The sequence below is a fragment of the Pseudogymnoascus verrucosus genome (assembly GCF_001662655.1).
Source record: "Pseudogymnoascus verrucosus strain UAMH 10579 unplaced genomic scaffold scaffold_5, whole genome shotgun sequence".
NCBI classification, from domain to species: domain Eukaryota; kingdom Fungi; phylum Ascomycota; class Leotiomycetes; order Thelebolales; family Thelebolaceae; genus Pseudogymnoascus; species Pseudogymnoascus verrucosus.
Genome location: NW_017263656.1, coordinates 498,195 through 514,238, shown reverse-complemented (window position 1 = coordinate 514,238; position 16,044 = coordinate 498,195). Strand labels below are relative to the sequence as shown.

Sequence of the window (16,044 nt, the reverse complement as noted above, 5' to 3'; positions counted from 1 at the left end):
GCCGAGTCGATTGGTCAGGGGTAACAACGTGGGGTCGGGATTACTTCGGTTTTGGAGGGGCAGACAAGTTTTGTAGCTTATCGCGCAAGAGGCTGAGGTAAGACTGGACTTTGCGAAAGCGCTGCACAACGTCTCAACAACAGTGAATTCAGTAGTAGGAGCGGCGCATATATCTACAAGTCAAATTCTACAAAACCTCACCACCGGAATTCACACCGCCTCGACCACCTCGCCATGTCCGACCTACCAGATCACTATGAAGGTAAGACCCCAAATACCCCTCTCCCACCGATGTTCCTGAAATGTCCCTGATATTAACCCCTCCAAGGCGAAGTCCACATCGCCGTCATCGGCGGAACCGGTCTCCAAAAGCTCGAAGGCTACACTCCCATCGCCTCCCTGAACATCACCACTCCCTGGGGCGCACCTTCCTCTCCCATCACGATCCTCTCCCACAAGAACACCGCCATCGCCTTCCTCTCCCGCCACGGCACCCACCACTCCCTCGCCCCTCACGAAGTCCCCAACCGCGCCAACGTCGCCGCCCTCCGCTCCCTCGGCGTCCGCTGCGTCATTGCCTTCTCTGCTGTCGGCTCGCTGCAGGAGGAGATCAAGCCCCGCGACTTCGTCGTCCCGGACCAGGTCATCGATCGCACCAAGGGCATCCGCCCGTTCACATTCTTCGAGGGCGGGATTGTCGGACACGTCGGGTTTGCGGACCCCTTCGATGAGGAGGTCGCTAAGGTCGTGAGGCGATGCGGACATGCGCTTGAGGGTGAGGGTGTCAGGATGCACGATAAAGGCACCATTATTTGCATGGGTAAGTTCTCGGCGCTTCGGTGTCTCGAGCCATCTTCTTTGGGAGAGTGAGTTTACTAATGATATGTCCTCACAGAGGGACCACAATTCTCTACTCGCGCAGAGTCGCACATGTACCGCTCTTGGGGCGGATCCGTCATCAACATGTCCGCCTTGCCCGAAGCCAAGCTGGCTCGTGAGGCCGAGATGGCATACCAGATGATCTGTATGGCGACCGACTACGACTGCTGGCACAGCAGCGAGGATGTCGATGTTGCGATGGTTATGGGCCACATGGCTGCTAACAGCACGAACGCTAAGCACCTTGTCGGCGCTGTTCTGGATGAGCTTTGCAAGCTGGAGAACACAGATGTTGTCAGGGCGAAGCACTGGGAAGGCATGACGACCCCAGCTGTGAAATGGATCACAAAGCCCGAGGGCAGAGGAGCGGAGGCCGTGAAGAGGGTCGAGTGGTTATTCCCTGGCATCTTTGATAACTAAGATCTACGGTTTGGAGTTTTTCAATAGAAATAACCGGGAATTGGGGATAGATACCTGGTAGATAGAGTATACAATTGGGTTGAATAAGCATCAACTGCTTTTCACGGGGACCAGTTACAGCAGAAGAGTGAAGGAGGCTTATATTCATGAACCTAAAAGCGAAAATGCTATCGCCATAGGTTTACGTAAATGCCTAGCTATCCTCTGGTATCATCATACATCTCAAATGCTGGTCCAACTAATGTGGTACCCCATGCTATGCTACCCAACACAAGCAACCCCATATTATGCCGCTGAAAAACAACATCAATCCTACAAACCGCCCTAGAAAGAGCGTCCAAGCCAACCAGCAAAAATCGCCGGCATAGCCATACGCTTCCATACCCATACACATAACACTATCGTACAGACGACAAGCAGCCGCAGTACCTTCACGATCATGATCCTAAGGCACAGCTCTGCAAGTCCGAACAGGACAATGCCCATCTTAATAACCCGAACGCCTAAACTCCTTGCGCGCCGTCAATGACCCGCACCCAGCAACAGCCGCCGGTTCTTCTTCAGCAGCTGGTTCAAGCTCTTCTCGAGCTTCTCCGTCTCCTTCTTCGCGCTTTGCATCGCAGTCTCGCTGTCCGACAGGCTCAGCAATGTGACATTACCAAGTGGCTGTCCACGGCTGCTCTCGCGGCCAACGGCGAAATGCGCAGTCATGCTTTCAAGTCCGCTAGCAAGAATGCCATCCTGTCTATTGGCACCGTATGGTCCCTCCTGACCAGATCGGTTCTCCTGCGACGCCGCATTGTTGCCGCCTTGGCCGTTTCCAGTACCCCAGTTTGGCCAGGATTGAGTATCGTTTGGACGAAGCATCTCCGTATCCAGTGCATTCGCATTGAGCGCACGCTCAAGTTGAGAGTTTGTCGAAAGCGATGGCAGCACGTACTGGTTGATGTAGCTCAAAGCCTCATCGCGCTGGATCTTGCTAACTGGATCAAGGGGAGGGATCGTCAGGCTTCCGTCCAAGGGAGGGAAGAACGCAGGTGGTCCGTTTGGAACAGCGCGGCCTCCAATAAGCGTGAAGCCATTGCTGGCATTGTGTCTGGCAGGCACAAAAGCTGCTGGGCCTGACTCCTGGAAGATGCGCGACTGAAGTTCCAAGTAACGCTCTTCTTCGGCAGGAGTCAGGTTACGGACACAATCGCCATTTGGCGTAAGCATGATTCTGTGAGACCCCTGCACAACTTTGTGTACTGGCCTGCCGGAAAGCAGCGCCGCACGATCTTCTTCAGTGATAACCAATTTATGGTCAAGATCAGGCAGATCACCCTGGAATCCAGCGCGCTGGTTATAGCCCATTGGTGGTCTAAGGACGGCCAGCTTATCTGGCTGGGGTACCTCCCCGTGGGAGAGTAAATCTTGTAGCACTGCTGATGGGGTTGGTACTGGCCTGTCTGACGTTTCGTCTATTGTTTCCACAGTAGGTGCCGGGGGTTCCTGCACTGCCTCTTCGACTACTTCAGCCTTGGACTCGACAACTGGCCTGGGTGTTGCCTCCACCTCGGGGGCTTTCTGTTTCTTTGAGGCTTCTGGGCCACCGTTGGCCTTGGTTTCCTTCACTGGCTCCGTCTTTTCTAATTGTTTCGGTGTTGGAGGCCGACTAGGAACAGGTGTTGGCGAACCAGCTTTGGTATTAACCTTTGCCTTCTTTTGCTTCTTCTTCCTGCCCATAATTGGCGCAATTTCTTCGGCCTCAGGAGTCTCCACCACCGCTGCCTCTATCTCGGTTTTTTCCTTTCCCTTCATAGCCTCGCGGCGTTGCTTCTTCTGCTGGCTCTTCGTGGTGGTTCTCACTGGTGCGGAACCTACCCTAGTTGGCGGTGGGGAACTTGGTCGGGACAAGGAAGCCGAAGTAAGAGAAGCTGTGTCTGAAATTATCTCACTAGCCGGGGTGCCAGGCCTCTCGAATCTAGAATTAGAAGAGATGCTAGCTTGACGGCTCCCTGAAATAGTTGCGGAATAATTGGAAATTGCGGACAAAGGCTGGGCAGCACTAATGGCAGGCGACTCGGTCCTTGTAGGTACAACTCGGATAGATTTGGGCCCCTTTGGTACCGACGACCCCGAAGATGTGGCAGGAGTACTTGGAGGCAGTGGCGGGAATGCGGAAGACTGAACGGCGGCATTTGCTGGTGGCTCTTTGTCGGCTACTTCCTTGGTTGATGGTTGCGCCGGAACAGAAATGTTAAGTATACCTGGCGTTGACTTTTTGGCGGCGGCCTTAGGGGTAGGGGTCACAGCTGCAACGTTGCTTGGGGTTGCCACCGCTTTCTTGCCGGTCGTCATGGCTCGGGGTCCAGAGGGAATAGCAACCTCTTTCGCTTTTCCTTTCTCTAATACAGGAAAATCTTCCCGATGAAGCCCTGGGGGTGCCATGGATTGTGATGACTGAGAAGCAATCGCCTTCGTGAGACCGGTGTCGTTCGCCAGTGACTTAACGTCTTCTTTTGCTTGCTCCCTCGCTTCGGTCTTTGAAGCACCCGGCTTCGGGACAACAACTGCTGGAACCGGGGTAGGCGTGGGTGGAATCGATACTGTTGAAAGCGGTGTACCAACTCTAGGCACGTGTGTAGCGGTCATGCTTCGAGGTGGTGTGTACTGCGACGGCGCTGGTATGGCTGGAATCCTAGTCTGTGGTTTGGCCATCGCATCATCGCGGGTTGGAGAAGGGTGTGCATGGGGCAGATTGAAACCGGGAGGAACTGATGGGGTCGACGTGCGCGAAGGCATGGAAAGGCCATGATGGAAAGGGCTTGCGCCAGTTTCCGAAACGCTCTCTGCAACCAGAGCATCCACAGAGTGGGATACATCATCATCCATGGACAAGAGGTTGTCATCTGTTAGTGAAATTGTCAGCATAACTCTATACCAAGTGTGAAAGCAATTAAGACGGTAATGGAATGGGTGGAGGTAGACAGGGCGTGCCAGGCTCTTGATCAATGATCTTGGCCAATGCTTATTGTCGATCACGGTGGAACAAAGTTACAATACAGGGTCCATCATCGTCTTTGCGTCTCGAATTCTTCTACTGGAGGCACAGATTTGTGTGAGAAAATTATATTGACCAACCACCCATCCTAGGGCGAGTGTAGGATAGGGGAATTAACGTACATGAAGAATGTCGAGACGTGACGATGACGAACCCATTGTAGTGCCTTCCCACCGCAATAAACAACGTGCAAAGCCGATGAAATCCCCATTGTCAAGCGCATAAAATAATGCTCGACGCCAAAGAGCTCCCCGCTTCCATGCCAGGGAGGCTATGCTAACACCAAATGTTGTGCCATAAAACAAGCCCTTTTCGGGGGAAAACGCCATGTGCCGTAGGGGTAACCGCTAATTAATGGCCCACCAAAATAACGCCCCATTATCCTTCGGATTACCATCCGCCCCTGAATGCTGCGCCATACATCATGCTCTGATTGTACCCACCTTGTGCCTGACCCCCAAACAGCCCCAGTCCAACTCCGGCATTGCTCTGTTGCTGGTGAGGCATCCTCGCCTGCAAGATATTTGGGTCCGCAAGATCGACTGGACCACCTCCCCCAGAGGAGGAAGTGTTAGCATGTCTGTGCTTCTTTCCCTTCTTCTTCTGCTTTGAACCAAAGTCTTGGAATGCTCCAGGCTGAGGACCATAGAGCGTTGCCGTGAGGCTAGAAGCAGGGGCTGGAGTGGAGGAGGACGGGTACTGATGAGAAAAAGGAAACATAAACTCACGCTTTCCGGCTTCGTGGCCCTGTCCTCCGCTCCCTGCGCCAATACCTCCTCGATTTCTCAACATCTCCCGAATAATATCGTTATTATTATCTTTTCCAGCCGCCCCAAATGCTGCACCGCCAAATTGAGATTGTCCAAACATTCCGCTAGGAGGAGTCCCAGTGGATTTAAGCCCTGGTGGTGGCCCTGGCACCGTGGAACCATAAAATTGGTTCCCTTGCTGAAGCCCCATCATTGATGCTTGTTGTCCTAGCAGCTTTGAGCTTGTGATAGATTTCGCAGCCGATGCAGAATCACCGCCGAAGTTATATCTGGACGACTGGCGATTGTGGCCCTGTTGTTGGAACAACGTCGACTGTTGCGAACCCAAAGCACCAATTCCTGGAGGGTACTGCTCCATGAAGCCCGATTGTGGCTGACCAGACTGGCCAGACTTCAACAACAATAGTTGCTGTTGTTGTATTGGTGTCAGGGCGCGCCCATTAACTGTGGCTAAATTGCCGATATTGGGCGAGAAATTTTGTCCTCCAATACCGCCAAATACACCACTATCTTGAGAGCTGCGTTGTATAGGTTGTTGGGCACTCGGGCGCCTTTGATCATGAAAAGTTTGGCCTTGGCTGCTCTCTCGGCCATCATCCCTATCTTCGGGCTCTCCCCCTAGTTGCCCGCTACCACTTCCAGGCTCCTGTTCCTCTTGGGCTTCGGGTGCCGACCTCGTCTCTTCCTGAAGTTCTTGTTCGATGTGCAGTCGGGTTGCTTCCTCTTGTTGTTCACGAGCTAGGCGCCGCTTCAGACCTCCATTGTCGTCGAACAAAGGCCACCATAGTTGCGAGTCCTCGTCAGTGCTTTCACTGGGGGTTTCTGACAATGTCGTAAGATAGTTTATAGATTTCAAAATCTGTGCCAGTACGGGGTCTGACGGCGCCTGTGGTAGCAAATTTTGTTGGGGAGATTCGGCCGTCGCGATGTCTTGCGTTTGCGGAATTTGATCTTGTGGCGATTCAGGACTCTCCTCTTCATGAACGGGCGCCGGTAGTGATGCCGAAATAGCTGGGCTAGAAGCGGCGGCGCTGGTTGCAAGGCTTCCTCTCCTGCTTAGTTGCTGCCCTCCTTTCGCCCAGCTTGCAGATGATGGTAGTGCCGATCCATCGCCACTGTCCAACTCGTCTTTGCTTGGGTCCCGCGCCATAACTTGAGATGCCGCTGCAACGGGTTGTGATTGTTGTATAGGTGCCTGAGCCTGCGCTGCTTGCCGCGCAGCTTGTGCTACAGGGCCAGAAAATGTCGGAGGTCCAGGTAACGGACGCTGTGTATTGACGCTATTAATCGTGGATAAGTCTTGTCGAGAATAACTGTCATCATTGTCGCCTGGTTCGTGAAGAAACATGCATTGCTTATTTGTACATATCTCGTTGCGAAGATAGGCAGAGCAGTATTTCGTCGTTCCGAGTTGAGCTCGTAAAACCCTGTCGCCGTTTTGCGAGCCGTTCACAGCGGCTATACATTTCGCTGCATCTTCCTTTTTTGCGAAGGTGACATAGACGCCCAGTGAACCATTATTCGGTGGTGCTTCGCCCTGCTTCGCTTTGCTGACAACTATTTTGACAATAGGTCCATATTGCCCGAAATATTTATCGCCACGCAGTGTTTTCAGAAGATCTTGCTCCGGGATTCCAGGGCTAAGGCCAACAACATATACCAAGTTCTTTTGGACTACTCGGAGCCCAGCTAAGTGCTTTCGGTTGAGACTCTCCACTTCGCGTTTCTGCGCCTCCTTATGCCGTTGCTCTGCCTTCTTCTTCGCGTTCTTTTGGGCGTTTGCTTTAAATAGTGCGATCCTAACCAAAGTTCATTAGCCTTCACACCAGAGTAACAAAGTGTCATGCTGGTCAACATACTCTTCTTGCGTGACAACCTTCCACTCTATTGTCTTCTCATCGTATGGTCTCCTACATGCTGGGCACAGACCATTCATGTTGTTTTTGATGTTGTTGAAGCAGAACTGGCAGACCTAATTTGGAAGGTTAGGAGAAGTAACTTGACGTATGTGTATTCGTAACTAAAGGTTATATCCTTGGGGGGCGAGGAGTGGCCAAAATTGCATACCTGATATCCACAAGGACATGGTCGGAAGTTGCGATCTGACAGATCGAACTCCTCCACACATAGTGGGCTTCTCTGTTCGTTAGCAACTATTCAAACTGAAGTTGTAAGAGGTAGGTGCGGTGAAGGCGTACCATGTAAGGTCGTCATCGTCTATGAAGCTGTCCTGTTGAACTCTACTTGACGATGCCATGATATAAAAGGGTGTGTACTGGATGAGTCGGTGTTGATTTCGGGAGGAGATGTCAGATCTTATAGGCAGTCGAATGCCTTCTCAACGCATACAATGCGACGTATAAGAAAAGAAGGGTGGCGTTGGGGGTGTGGATAACAAAGGATTTGACGTGGTTTGAAAGGTCGAATCTGGAAGATGCGAACGCGCCTTAAACGACGCTAAATTTCGGTAATTTGCAACGTAGTAATCACGTGATCATGGACCTTCCCGTAGATTCATGATGGTTTGTTGAAGTCGTCAAGAACTACAAGCTACCAATTACGATTGCAGGCCAACCCCTCCATTTCACGTCATGTCGATGAGACTCAGCCGTCCGCTGGCATCTGCCGCAAGGAAGGGAAGCCTTTGCTTTCTTACCCCAGCAACCCGTAGAGCTGCCAACCTGGCGGCGGGGAGTGATGTTCCAAACATGAGGTTTGCGAAACGACCGCGTATGTCATCGAAAGACCTCCTCCGACCTCAATTGAAGGTGCTAATTGTGGACTAGCTATGGAGACAATAAACTCCCCGGTCGAAAACCCCGTCGATAAATATGCGTCGAGATCCGAGGCTATGCACAAGTATGGTGCCTACGTCTTGTCATGCCTGCCAAAATACGTGCAGCAATACAGCGTCTGGAAGGATGAGCTCACAATCTACATTCCTCCTTCCGGAGTGATCCCAGTCATAACTTTTCTTAAGTGAGTACTTAGATGCTTTCCACGCCCCGCGCCCCCTCTCGCCTTCACTACGGCACCTCCCCGCTTCAGAAACTCGAGACGGAGCTAATGGTCACATAGGAACCACACTGCGGCGGAATTCACCACGATTTCTGATATCACGGCTGTCGATTTCCCTACCCGTGATCAAAGATTCGAGGTCGTCTATAACCTTCTGAGCGTCCGACACAACTCGCGGATACGCGTCAAGACCTATGCCGACGAGGCGCAGCCTGTGCCATCTATTACCAGCCTCTACGACGGTGCCAACTGGTATGAGCGTGAGGTCTACGACATGTTTGGAGTTTTCTTCGTTGGACACCCTGATCTCCGCCGCATTATGACCGACTATGGGTTTGATGGTCACCCATTGAGAAAGGATTTCCCGCTTACGGGCTACACCGAGATTCGATACGACGAGGAGAAGAAGCGAATTGTTGTTGAGCCACTTGAGTTGACCCAGGCCTTCAGAAACTTTGAGGGTGGAAGCAGCACATGGGAGCAAGTTGGAACCGGTATTGATCAGAAGCCAGAGTCGTTTAAACTCCCAACACCGAAGCCAGAGGAGAAGACGGAGGAGCCTAAGAAATAGAGGAAAACAGGCTGAGTGTACATATTGTCAATAATAGACGTCAGAGAGCCATCATGCAGCAATGGAAATTTACAGCTAATGCGTGATTTTGTGTCACGCTTTTGTCCTTCGGATCAAGTGTAAGGTTTACCATTTCATTTTTACACTTTCGAGTCCATTTAATTTTCCACAATTGTTTCATGTGAGTCACTTAGTGAGTTGAGAATACATTTTATTCCATTCCATTCTGTTTTATGTCAATCTCGACAACTATTTCCCGTCGCATGCTAGCGGCGCGCCGGAGCCGCCCTTGAGGCTCAAACCTTAATTTAGCTCCACGACCAACATGTTTCTTGCTTTACTCGCTGATATTGAGTAGCTGGCCACATTAGAGGATATGTGAGTCACTTGCTGGATTATAGTGCTAGCGGCACACCGGAGCTCTGAAGCACAAGGCTTAATTTTGAGCCTCAACGTTCGACATGCTTCTGGTCTACCACATTGGGCGGCGCCGAGGAAGAGGCCTTGTTAGCTTCATAGTGGCATGTCAAACTTCGTGAAGCATGTCTTCTGGTGCTCTGGTGCTCTGATGATACGATGGACCTCTGTCACTTGACTTCTGTTAGTGCCAGCGGCGAAAGCTATAAGATACTCGCTCTTTTCCAACTTTGCTTCCCACCCTCCATCATTCCTGCATACTCATCCAGGCATACTCAAGCTCTACACTGCCATCGTCATAACCAGTCAACGATCCCTTCCAAGCATCAAAACTCATTTCCAAGAGTCAAGCACTCGTCAAAGCCTCAAAGCTTTTGGTACGGACTCATAAGACTCCTTTCAGCCGACAGGTGTTACTCTTCTTGACGAATACCTGTATTCGAGTCATCAATTGCTCGACCGCCATCAACGGCTCAAAGAGCAAAGTTCCGCCCAAGTGCCGATATCATAAGCTCCATCCCATCTCTATCACAATGCAGTCGATCGGCAGCGCTTCGGGTAACATGGCTCGTCTCAGCTATACGTCGACGTCCAGCTGCGATTCATACAGTGCGTATAATCGCTCAAAGGCTGGTAAGTTCTTTTTCTCATGTTGTTTCCCATGTCAGTTTTCGAGTTTCTATAACAGAATGAATGCCTCTCGGCGTTCAGACACTGTTTGTTATGCTTCAGTTTCCCAGTTGTCTTCTGTTCCAGTTTGGAATTCCAGCTCGAGACTCAGGCTTGAGGCTCTTTGAGAATCAAGCGTGGGACTCTAGCTTGGAATTCTAGCTTGTTCTAGCTTGGGATTCTAGTTTGGAATCCCGGCTTGGAAGGCACGACCAAGTGGTTCAATAGGGGGTGACGGCACGTGATTAGTTTAACGTGACGGACACTGTGTTCAACGACTGATCCTGGAGTTATATGAATGGAAAGAAGCTAACAATGGCATAATAGAGGACAAAATCTACTATCTTCGTGACGTCCTGACTCCATGCGAGTTTGACAAAGAAGTGGACATTATGATGGAAAGGATGGCTCGCAAAGCCGAGAGAGAGGAAGCCGAGGGCCCAAAAATGCGCAGAAGATTGGTCAAGAAGATCAAAAGCATCTTTCGTATTAACAGACTCTATGATGAGTAGAGCCAACGGCTCAACTTGTGCCGAGAGTGGTGAGTAACAAGCTATTGTGGCGGCAAGCATCGGTCCAGAAACTGATAAGTGATTAGCTTGGCACACTGAGTGTACAGGGGAGAACGTCAAGGGGGCCAAGGTTGGCGGTGGCCGAGAGAAACTCTCAGAGTATGCTTCATCTGTGCCGGGTCTTGAAGCGTAGCTAACTGGGAGTAGTTCTCAGCATCAAAAGTCTGCCATAAAATATGGCCGGCGTGGGATCACAGATCCACAGTAAGTTTTTTCAAATTCCTATGATAAAGATGCGATTTAACGGTTTGTAGGCGTCAAATCAGTTCTCGGAGATGGCCTGAGCAAGCAATGATACTCGCGGGGCTGTCTACATTTTATAGCAGTCACAGTGATTAGCAAACCACGGCACTCTTTCCCCACGAAGGGTTTTAACGAGGCTGTTGGCATCACAAAGCGTTTCATTCTGATAGATGCAATTGATTTTATTCAAATCAACTTCAAGCATTCAAAATATCTCTTGTGAAACCCAAATTTGATGACATGATCTTGTAAATACTCTCTGCCCAATTCCCGAAATTCATCTCTTCTTCTCATGATGTTTTTGTGGGCCATGATCGACTTTGGAGAAATTGGAGTAAAATAAGCTCCCTACCAAACTGGGCTATGTAAAGTGCAGTTAGTCCCTGAGATCTCTAAATAACATTGAAGACAATGTAGCAAACAACTGATTAGATAAATCCGACAAGCTCACCTTCCTGTACTGATCCCCAAATCTCTCCTCCTGTTGTGGCCTTCCTGGATGCACCACCCCCTCATGGCCACTTTCTTTTGCGGAATCCGGTGACCCTGCTTTTTCGAAACCTCTATCAACATTCTTTTTTTCTGGCGATTTAATTTCGTTGCCGTTTTCATCGAGGGATTTCCCGTGGCTTGTGAATGCCTTTTCAACATTTTTCATGGCGTGGGTTGTCATCTTGAATGTCTTAGGATTTTGTGTAAAAGTATCACAATTAAAATAATTCAAAAGATGCATTTAAAATAAAAACATCTTAATTAAAGCGTACGGCTCATAACTAAAAATCCTAGTACAATTGCCCCAATATACCAAGAGTCTTCATGACGAGATATGTCCTCCGAATAGTGTGTTCAACATGACGTTTATAACCACACTTCATCCAGTTGGATAAGACCAACCACGTGATTGATATCCAAAAACTGGCTATCACGTGACATGAATACCTGACGTCAGTGCAACCGTCAAGGTACTGTGCGACTCATCCCAGTTCCAAACACGACCAGGCCGACGGCATACGAGATGACCATAACGCAGTGGTCAGATTAACTTGTCGTATAGAGCAATACTCGTTGAGTAAAGAGCTCATCCACCATTTATCTTGTCGCATAACGTACTATTTCCCACCGTTGCCTCCACTGATCGACTGAAACACCGACGGCCCCGTGAACCCCCAACGCGACGATGCGTCGAGCATGGGAGGTCATCGCTGGCTTGATAGCTCTTTCAAGTAGCACTGTTGCCGACCCATACACCCCCATACACGAAGCCGGACGCTGCGCAATCCGTGGAACCTGTGGGAAGAAGTCATTTTTCGGACCGGAGCTGCCATGTCCAGACAACGGGCTAGCAGAAGAACCCTCGCCCAAGACACGAGAACATTTAGTCAAGCTATGCGGAAGCAAATGGAGCGAAGGCCCAGTTTGTTGCGAAGGGAAGCAACTGGATGACCTAGAGAGCAACCTCAAGAGAGCGCAACCCATAATATCAGCGTGCCCCGCATGCAAGGAAAACTTCTTCAACCTGTTCTGCACGTTTACGTGCAGTCCTGACCAGAGCCTGTTTATCAACGTGACGGAGACTGAGAAAAAAGGAGACAAGTATATTGTGACGGAGCTGGACCAGCTTGTGAGCGTCGAGTACGGTTCAGGGTTCTACGATAGCTGCAAGGACGTCAAATTCGGGGCCGCAAATCAGAATGCGATGGACTTCATAGGTGGAGGGGCGAAGGATTATCCAGGGCTGTTGAAGTTTTTGGGTGATAAGAAGCTCCTTGTTGGAAGCCCGTTCCAAATCAACTTCCCGTTACCGACCGACTACACAGAACCGAACATGAAACCGACAGATATGGCCCCGAAGAAGTGCAACGACGAAGACGAAGCATTTCGATGCGCTTGCGTGGACTGTCCGGCAGTTTGTCCAAAGCTGGAGGAGATAAAGGAGAACAAGGCTTGCCATGTTGGACCGCTGCCCTGCCTGAGCTTTGGCGCCATTCTTACATATGGTATTTTTCTTGCACTTCTCGCTACCGCAATTTTCGCGCATGTCGCTTGGGCGAAGCATTCGAGAAGAAGGAATCAGAGACTACAGCTATTGCAAGACATAGCTGCTAGCGACGACGAAGACGAAGAAGGCGATTTATTGGACAATGCCGCCCTTTATGATCGTCCGCAGCAAAACTACAGAGTCAACACAATTATCGATGGTGCATTTTCAAAGCTTGGATACGCAGCAGCATCATTTCCGGGAATAAGCATCGGCCTTAGTGTCCTTATCGTTGCACTCTTCAGTTTGGGATGGATGAATTTTGATATTGAGAAGAATCCAGCCAGACTTTGGGTTAGCCCTGCGTCTGACGCTGCTAAGGAGAAGGCTTTCTTCGATGAGAGCTTTGACCCGTTCTACCGCGCAGAACAAGTTTTCCTTGTCAATGATACCCATCCTGGCGGTCCAGGGCCTGTTCTGAGCTACGAGACTCTGAAGTGGTGGTTCGACGTCGAAGACCGAGTCAGCAAGCTTACTGGCCCACACTACGGTGCTAAGCTGAACGATGTTTGTTTCAAGCCAATGGGTGATGCATGTGTTATCCAGTCTGTGACGGGCTATTTTGGAAACGATTTTAGCACAGTCAATCCAAAGACATGGAAGTCAGACCTAAACGGCTGCGCAAAGTCTCCCGTTTTGTGCCGACCAGAATCAGGACAGCCGTTGCCTCCGAATACGATACTTGGCGGATGGGAGGAGTCCGGAGACGTCATCGACTCTACTGCTTTGATTGCAACTTGGGTTGTCAACAACTATGCGGAAGGCTCTCCCGAAACAGAGAGAGCAATGGACTGGGAGACATCCCTCCGATCTTTGCTGCTCAGCCTTCAAGGAGAAGCACAGGAACGCGGTCTTAGATTGTCATTCTCCACGGAGATAAGTCTCGAGGCCGAACTTAACAAGTCTACCAACACCGATGCCAAGATTGTGGTTATCAGCTACTTTATTATGTTCTTCTATGCCTCGTTGGCATTAGGATCTACTTCTCTATCATTGGGAGCACTATTCCGGAACCCTTCAATGGCATTTGTGCAATCTAAATTTACGCTTGGCGTCGTTGGTATCATAATCGTTTTGATGTCGATTTCTGCCTCTGTTGGACTATTTAGTGCTCTTGGGGTAAAAGTGACCCTAATCATCGCCGAGGTCATCCCCTTCATTGTTCTTGCTGTTGGTGTGGATAATATTTTCCTCATAGTTCATGAGTTTGAACGCGTCAACCTCAGTCACCCAGATGAGATTGTCGAAGAACGCATCGGAAAAGCTCTCGGGCGGATGGGGCCATCGATTCTATTGTCAGCCTCAACCGAGACAATAGCTTTCGCACTTGGTGCTTTCGTTGGCATGCCTGCTGTTCGGAACTTTGCCATCTATGCGGCGGGTGCCGTTTTCATCAATGCGATCCTGCAGGTAACGATGTTTATCTCCGTCCTGGCATTGAATCAGCGCCGGGTTGAGGACAATAGAGCCGACTGCTTCCCGTGTGTGAAAGTCAAGAGCGCCGGTGTACACCTCGGTGGAGATATGAACGTTAATTCTCGTTACTACGAAGGTTCAGACGAAGGCAGCTTGGAGAAATACATCCGCAAGACGTACACGCCTGCCCTGCTTGGCCGAAAGATGAAGGTCTTCGTCGTTGTTATCTTCTTTGGCCTCTTCGCTGCAGGCGTCTCTTTGTTTCCAGAAGTCAAGCTGGGACTTGATCAGCGAGTCGCAATTCCGGATGACTCCTATCTGATCCCATATTTCAACGATTTGTACGCTTATTTCGACGCTGGGCCACCCGTATACTTCGTCACCCGTGGCCTGAATGCGACACAGCGTTCACACCAACAGCAGATATGCTCTCGCTTCACAACCTGCGAGTCGCTATCTCTCACCAACGTCCTGGAGCAGGAACGCAAGCGACCTGAGATATCGTACATTGCGGCGCCGGCGGCAAGCTGGATCGATGATTACTTCCGCTGGCTCAATCCAGAAGAAGAATGCTGCATGGAAAATGGAGTCCCATGCTTCCAAGGCCGTGATCCGCCATGGAACATCACTCTTAGCGGTATGCCAGAGGGCGTTGAATTCGTCGACTACCTACAACGGTGGATCAGGGAGCCGGTGAACGACGATTGCCCACTTGGTGGAAAGGCAGCTTATGGCAATGCTCTTGTTATTGATCAAGCGGAGACTACAATCCCAGCGAGCCACTTTAGAACTAGCCACACGCCATTGAGGAGCCAGGAAGATTTCATTGCTGCCTATGCGTCTGCAAGACGTATTGCAAATGCCGTATCGAAACGAACAGGGGAGGATGTGTTCCCATACTCAGTGTTCTACATCTACTTCGATCAGTACGCAACGATCGTGTCGCTGACTACACAGCTCCTCCTGTCAGCACTCGCAATCATCCTTCTCATCACAACACTACTGCTTGGAAGCCTACAAACGGCAATGGTCGTAACGGCTACTGTGGCAATGATCGTCACCGACATCATCGGCACCATGGCTCTCTTCAACGTCTCCCTCAACGCCGTCTCGCTCGTAAACCTAATAATCTGCATCGGCATCGGTGTCGAGTTCTGCGCCCATATCGCGCGCGCCTACACCTACCCATCCGTCACCCTCCTCGCCCGCGCACCCGCTTCCTTCCGCGGCCGCGACGCCCGCGCCTGGGTCTCCTTGGTGAATGTCGGCGGCTCGGTATTCAGCGGGATCACGATCACGAAGCTACTTGGGGTCTGCGTGCTGGCGTTCACGAAGAGCAAGATTTTCGAGCTCTACTATTTCCGCATCTGGTTGGCCCTGGTGGTGTTCGCGGCGAGCCACGCGCTGGTGTTTTTGCCGGTCGCGTTGAGCTTGGTGGGTGGGGATGGGTGGAAGGATTCGGAGGGGGACGGAGGGTTGGAGGAGGACTTGACGAGTCGGAGGCATAGGGCGTTTATGCCGGAGGATGAGGATAGCGAGGAGGAGTACTAGAGATAGTAGAAGCTACTTGTTGGAAGCGCCATTTGGAATTTGGGTATTGGAGTTAGTGTAGGTGCATTATGCTTTTACATAGTTGTCGTAGATAATCTTGACATCTGGTTAAACCTTTCTGCTGTTTCTCGATGGTGGCGATGTTCCACGGCAGTAACGCTGTGGATTGATTTTAAGACTTTGACATGCTGGGTCCTAAGTACACAACATGATGGCAAATAACCACGGGAATTAGATCAGGCTGTGCTTCCCACTCACATTCCAGCAAAGTATCACGAGATGAGGCCCATCCATGGGCTTCAGCCTCGCGGACATGGAGAGGTTGACGAGTCTACAACGTCGGAGGCGATTCTTCCATCCCATTCGCTCCCCTTTACTTGCTCAACACCCTTGCTACTCTCGGTTAGGCCCGCCCGTCCATCGTTGGCGTGGGAGAG

The 16,044-nt window shown here is 50.7% G+C and overlaps 6 protein-coding genes across 6 annotated transcripts; 4 read left to right on the top strand and 2 right to left on the bottom strand.

Annotated features, from left to right (window-relative positions):
• The first annotated feature begins 86 nt into the window (after nucleotides 1-86).
• MEU1 (S-methyl-5-thioadenosine phosphorylase) lies at nucleotides 87-1,520 on the top strand. The gene is made up of 3 exons (XM_018271378.2): nucleotides 87-262; nucleotides 329-820; nucleotides 896-1,520. The coding sequence occupies exons 1-3, from the start codon at nucleotides 235-237 to the stop codon at nucleotides 1,297-1,299; spliced, it is 924 nt and encodes a 307-aa protein (XP_018133666.1). The 5' UTR covers nucleotides 87-234; the 3' UTR covers nucleotides 1,300-1,520.
• NOT4 (transcriptional repressor general negative regulator of transcription subunit 4) lies at nucleotides 1,424-7,515 on the bottom strand. The gene is made up of 5 exons (XM_059463395.1): nucleotides 7,311-7,515; nucleotides 7,180-7,246; nucleotides 6,972-7,084; nucleotides 5,071-6,911; nucleotides 1,424-4,190 (listed from the first exon to the last, which is right to left on the bottom strand). Exons 1-5 carry the CDS (start codon nucleotides 7,367-7,369, stop codon nucleotides 1,822-1,824), a joined length of 4,449 nt encoding a protein of 1,482 aa, XP_059319989.1. The 5' UTR covers nucleotides 7,370-7,515; the 3' UTR covers nucleotides 1,424-1,821.
• A 140-nt stretch (nucleotides 7,516-7,655) lies between these two features.
• Nucleotides 7,656-8,961, top strand: NUO31 (NADH-ubiquinone oxidoreductase 30.4 kDa subunit, mitochondrial). Its single transcript, XM_018271376.2, has 3 exons — nucleotides 7,656-7,842; nucleotides 7,899-8,091; nucleotides 8,191-8,961. The coding sequence occupies exons 1-3, from the start codon at nucleotides 7,704-7,706 to the stop codon at nucleotides 8,699-8,701; spliced, it is 843 nt and encodes a 280-aa protein (XP_018133664.1). The 5' UTR covers nucleotides 7,656-7,703; the 3' UTR covers nucleotides 8,702-8,961.
• Nucleotides 8,962-9,318: 357 nt separating this feature from the next.
• On the top strand, nucleotides 9,319-10,797 carry VE01_01860 (uncharacterized protein). The gene is made up of 5 exons (XM_018271375.2): nucleotides 9,319-9,751; nucleotides 10,115-10,328; nucleotides 10,386-10,458; nucleotides 10,507-10,563; nucleotides 10,614-10,797. Exons 1-2 carry the CDS (start codon nucleotides 9,652-9,654, stop codon nucleotides 10,297-10,299), a joined length of 285 nt encoding a protein of 94 aa, XP_018133663.1. The 5' UTR covers nucleotides 9,319-9,651; the 3' UTR covers nucleotides 10,300-10,328; nucleotides 10,386-10,458; nucleotides 10,507-10,563; nucleotides 10,614-10,797.
• Nucleotides 10,798-10,827: 30 nt separating this feature from the next.
• Nucleotides 10,828-11,432, bottom strand: VE01_10741 (uncharacterized protein). The gene is made up of 2 exons (XM_059464193.1): nucleotides 11,054-11,432; nucleotides 10,828-10,963 (listed from the first exon to the last, which is right to left on the bottom strand). The coding sequence occupies exons 1-2, from the start codon at nucleotides 11,333-11,335 to the stop codon at nucleotides 10,880-10,882; spliced, it is 366 nt and encodes a 121-aa protein (XP_059320176.1). The 5' UTR covers nucleotides 11,336-11,432; the 3' UTR covers nucleotides 10,828-10,879.
• A 162-nt stretch (nucleotides 11,433-11,594) lies between these two features.
• Nucleotides 11,595-15,724, top strand: VE01_01859 (uncharacterized protein). The gene has a single exon (XM_018271374.2). It carries the CDS (start codon nucleotides 11,780-11,782, stop codon nucleotides 15,605-15,607), a length of 3,828 nt encoding a protein of 1,275 aa, XP_018133798.1. The 5' UTR covers nucleotides 11,595-11,779; the 3' UTR covers nucleotides 15,608-15,724.
• The last annotated feature ends 320 nt before the right edge of the window (nucleotides 15,725-16,044 follow it).

Coding starts and splice junctions, on each gene's coding strand:
- VE01_01859 (XM_018271374.2), top strand. CDS start 11,780: ATGCGTCGAGCATGGGAGGTCATCGCTGGCTTGATAGCTCTTTCAAGT.
- MEU1 (XM_018271378.2), top strand. CDS start 235: ATGTCCGACCTACCAGATCACTATGAAG. Junction 263..328: donor CCTACCAGATCACTATGAAG/GTAAGACCCCAA, acceptor AACCCCTCCAAG/GCGAAGTCCACATCGCCGTC. Junction 821..895: donor AGGCACCATTATTTGCATGG/GTAAGTTCTCGG, acceptor ATGTCCTCACAG/AGGGACCACAATTCTCTACT.
- NOT4 (XM_059463395.1), bottom strand. CDS start 7,369: ATGGCATCGTCAAGTAGAGTTCAACAGGACAGCTTCATAGACGATGAC. Junction 6,912..6,971: donor AAGGTTGTCACGCAAGAAGA/GTATGTTGACCA, acceptor AACTTTGGTTAG/GATCGCACTATTTAAAGCAA. Junction 4,191..5,070: donor GGGCCACGAAGCCGGAAAGC/GTGAGTTTATGT, acceptor TTTCACTAACAG/ATGACAACCTCTTGTCCATG.
- VE01_10741 (XM_059464193.1), bottom strand. CDS start 11,335: ATGCATCTTTTGAATTATTTTAATTGTGATACTTTTACACAAAATCCT. Junction 10,964..11,053: donor TTGGGGATCAGTACAGGAAG/GTGAGCTTGTCG, acceptor CACTTTACATAG/CCCAGTTTGGTAGGGAGCTT.
- VE01_01860 (XM_018271375.2), top strand. CDS start 9,652: ATGCAGTCGATCGGCAGCGCTTCGGGTAACATGGCTCGTCTCAGCTAT. Junction 9,752..10,114: donor GTATAATCGCTCAAAGGCTG/GTAAGTTCTTTT, acceptor ATGGCATAATAG/AGGACAAAATCTACTATCTT.
- NUO31 (XM_018271376.2), top strand. CDS start 7,704: ATGTCGATGAGACTCAGCCGTCCGCTGGCATCTGCCGCAAGGAAGGGA. Junction 7,843..7,898: donor GAGGTTTGCGAAACGACCGC/GTATGTCATCGA, acceptor ATTGTGGACTAG/CTATGGAGACAATAAACTCC. Junction 8,092..8,190: donor CCAGTCATAACTTTTCTTAA/GTGAGTACTTAG, acceptor ATGGTCACATAG/GAACCACACTGCGGCGGAAT.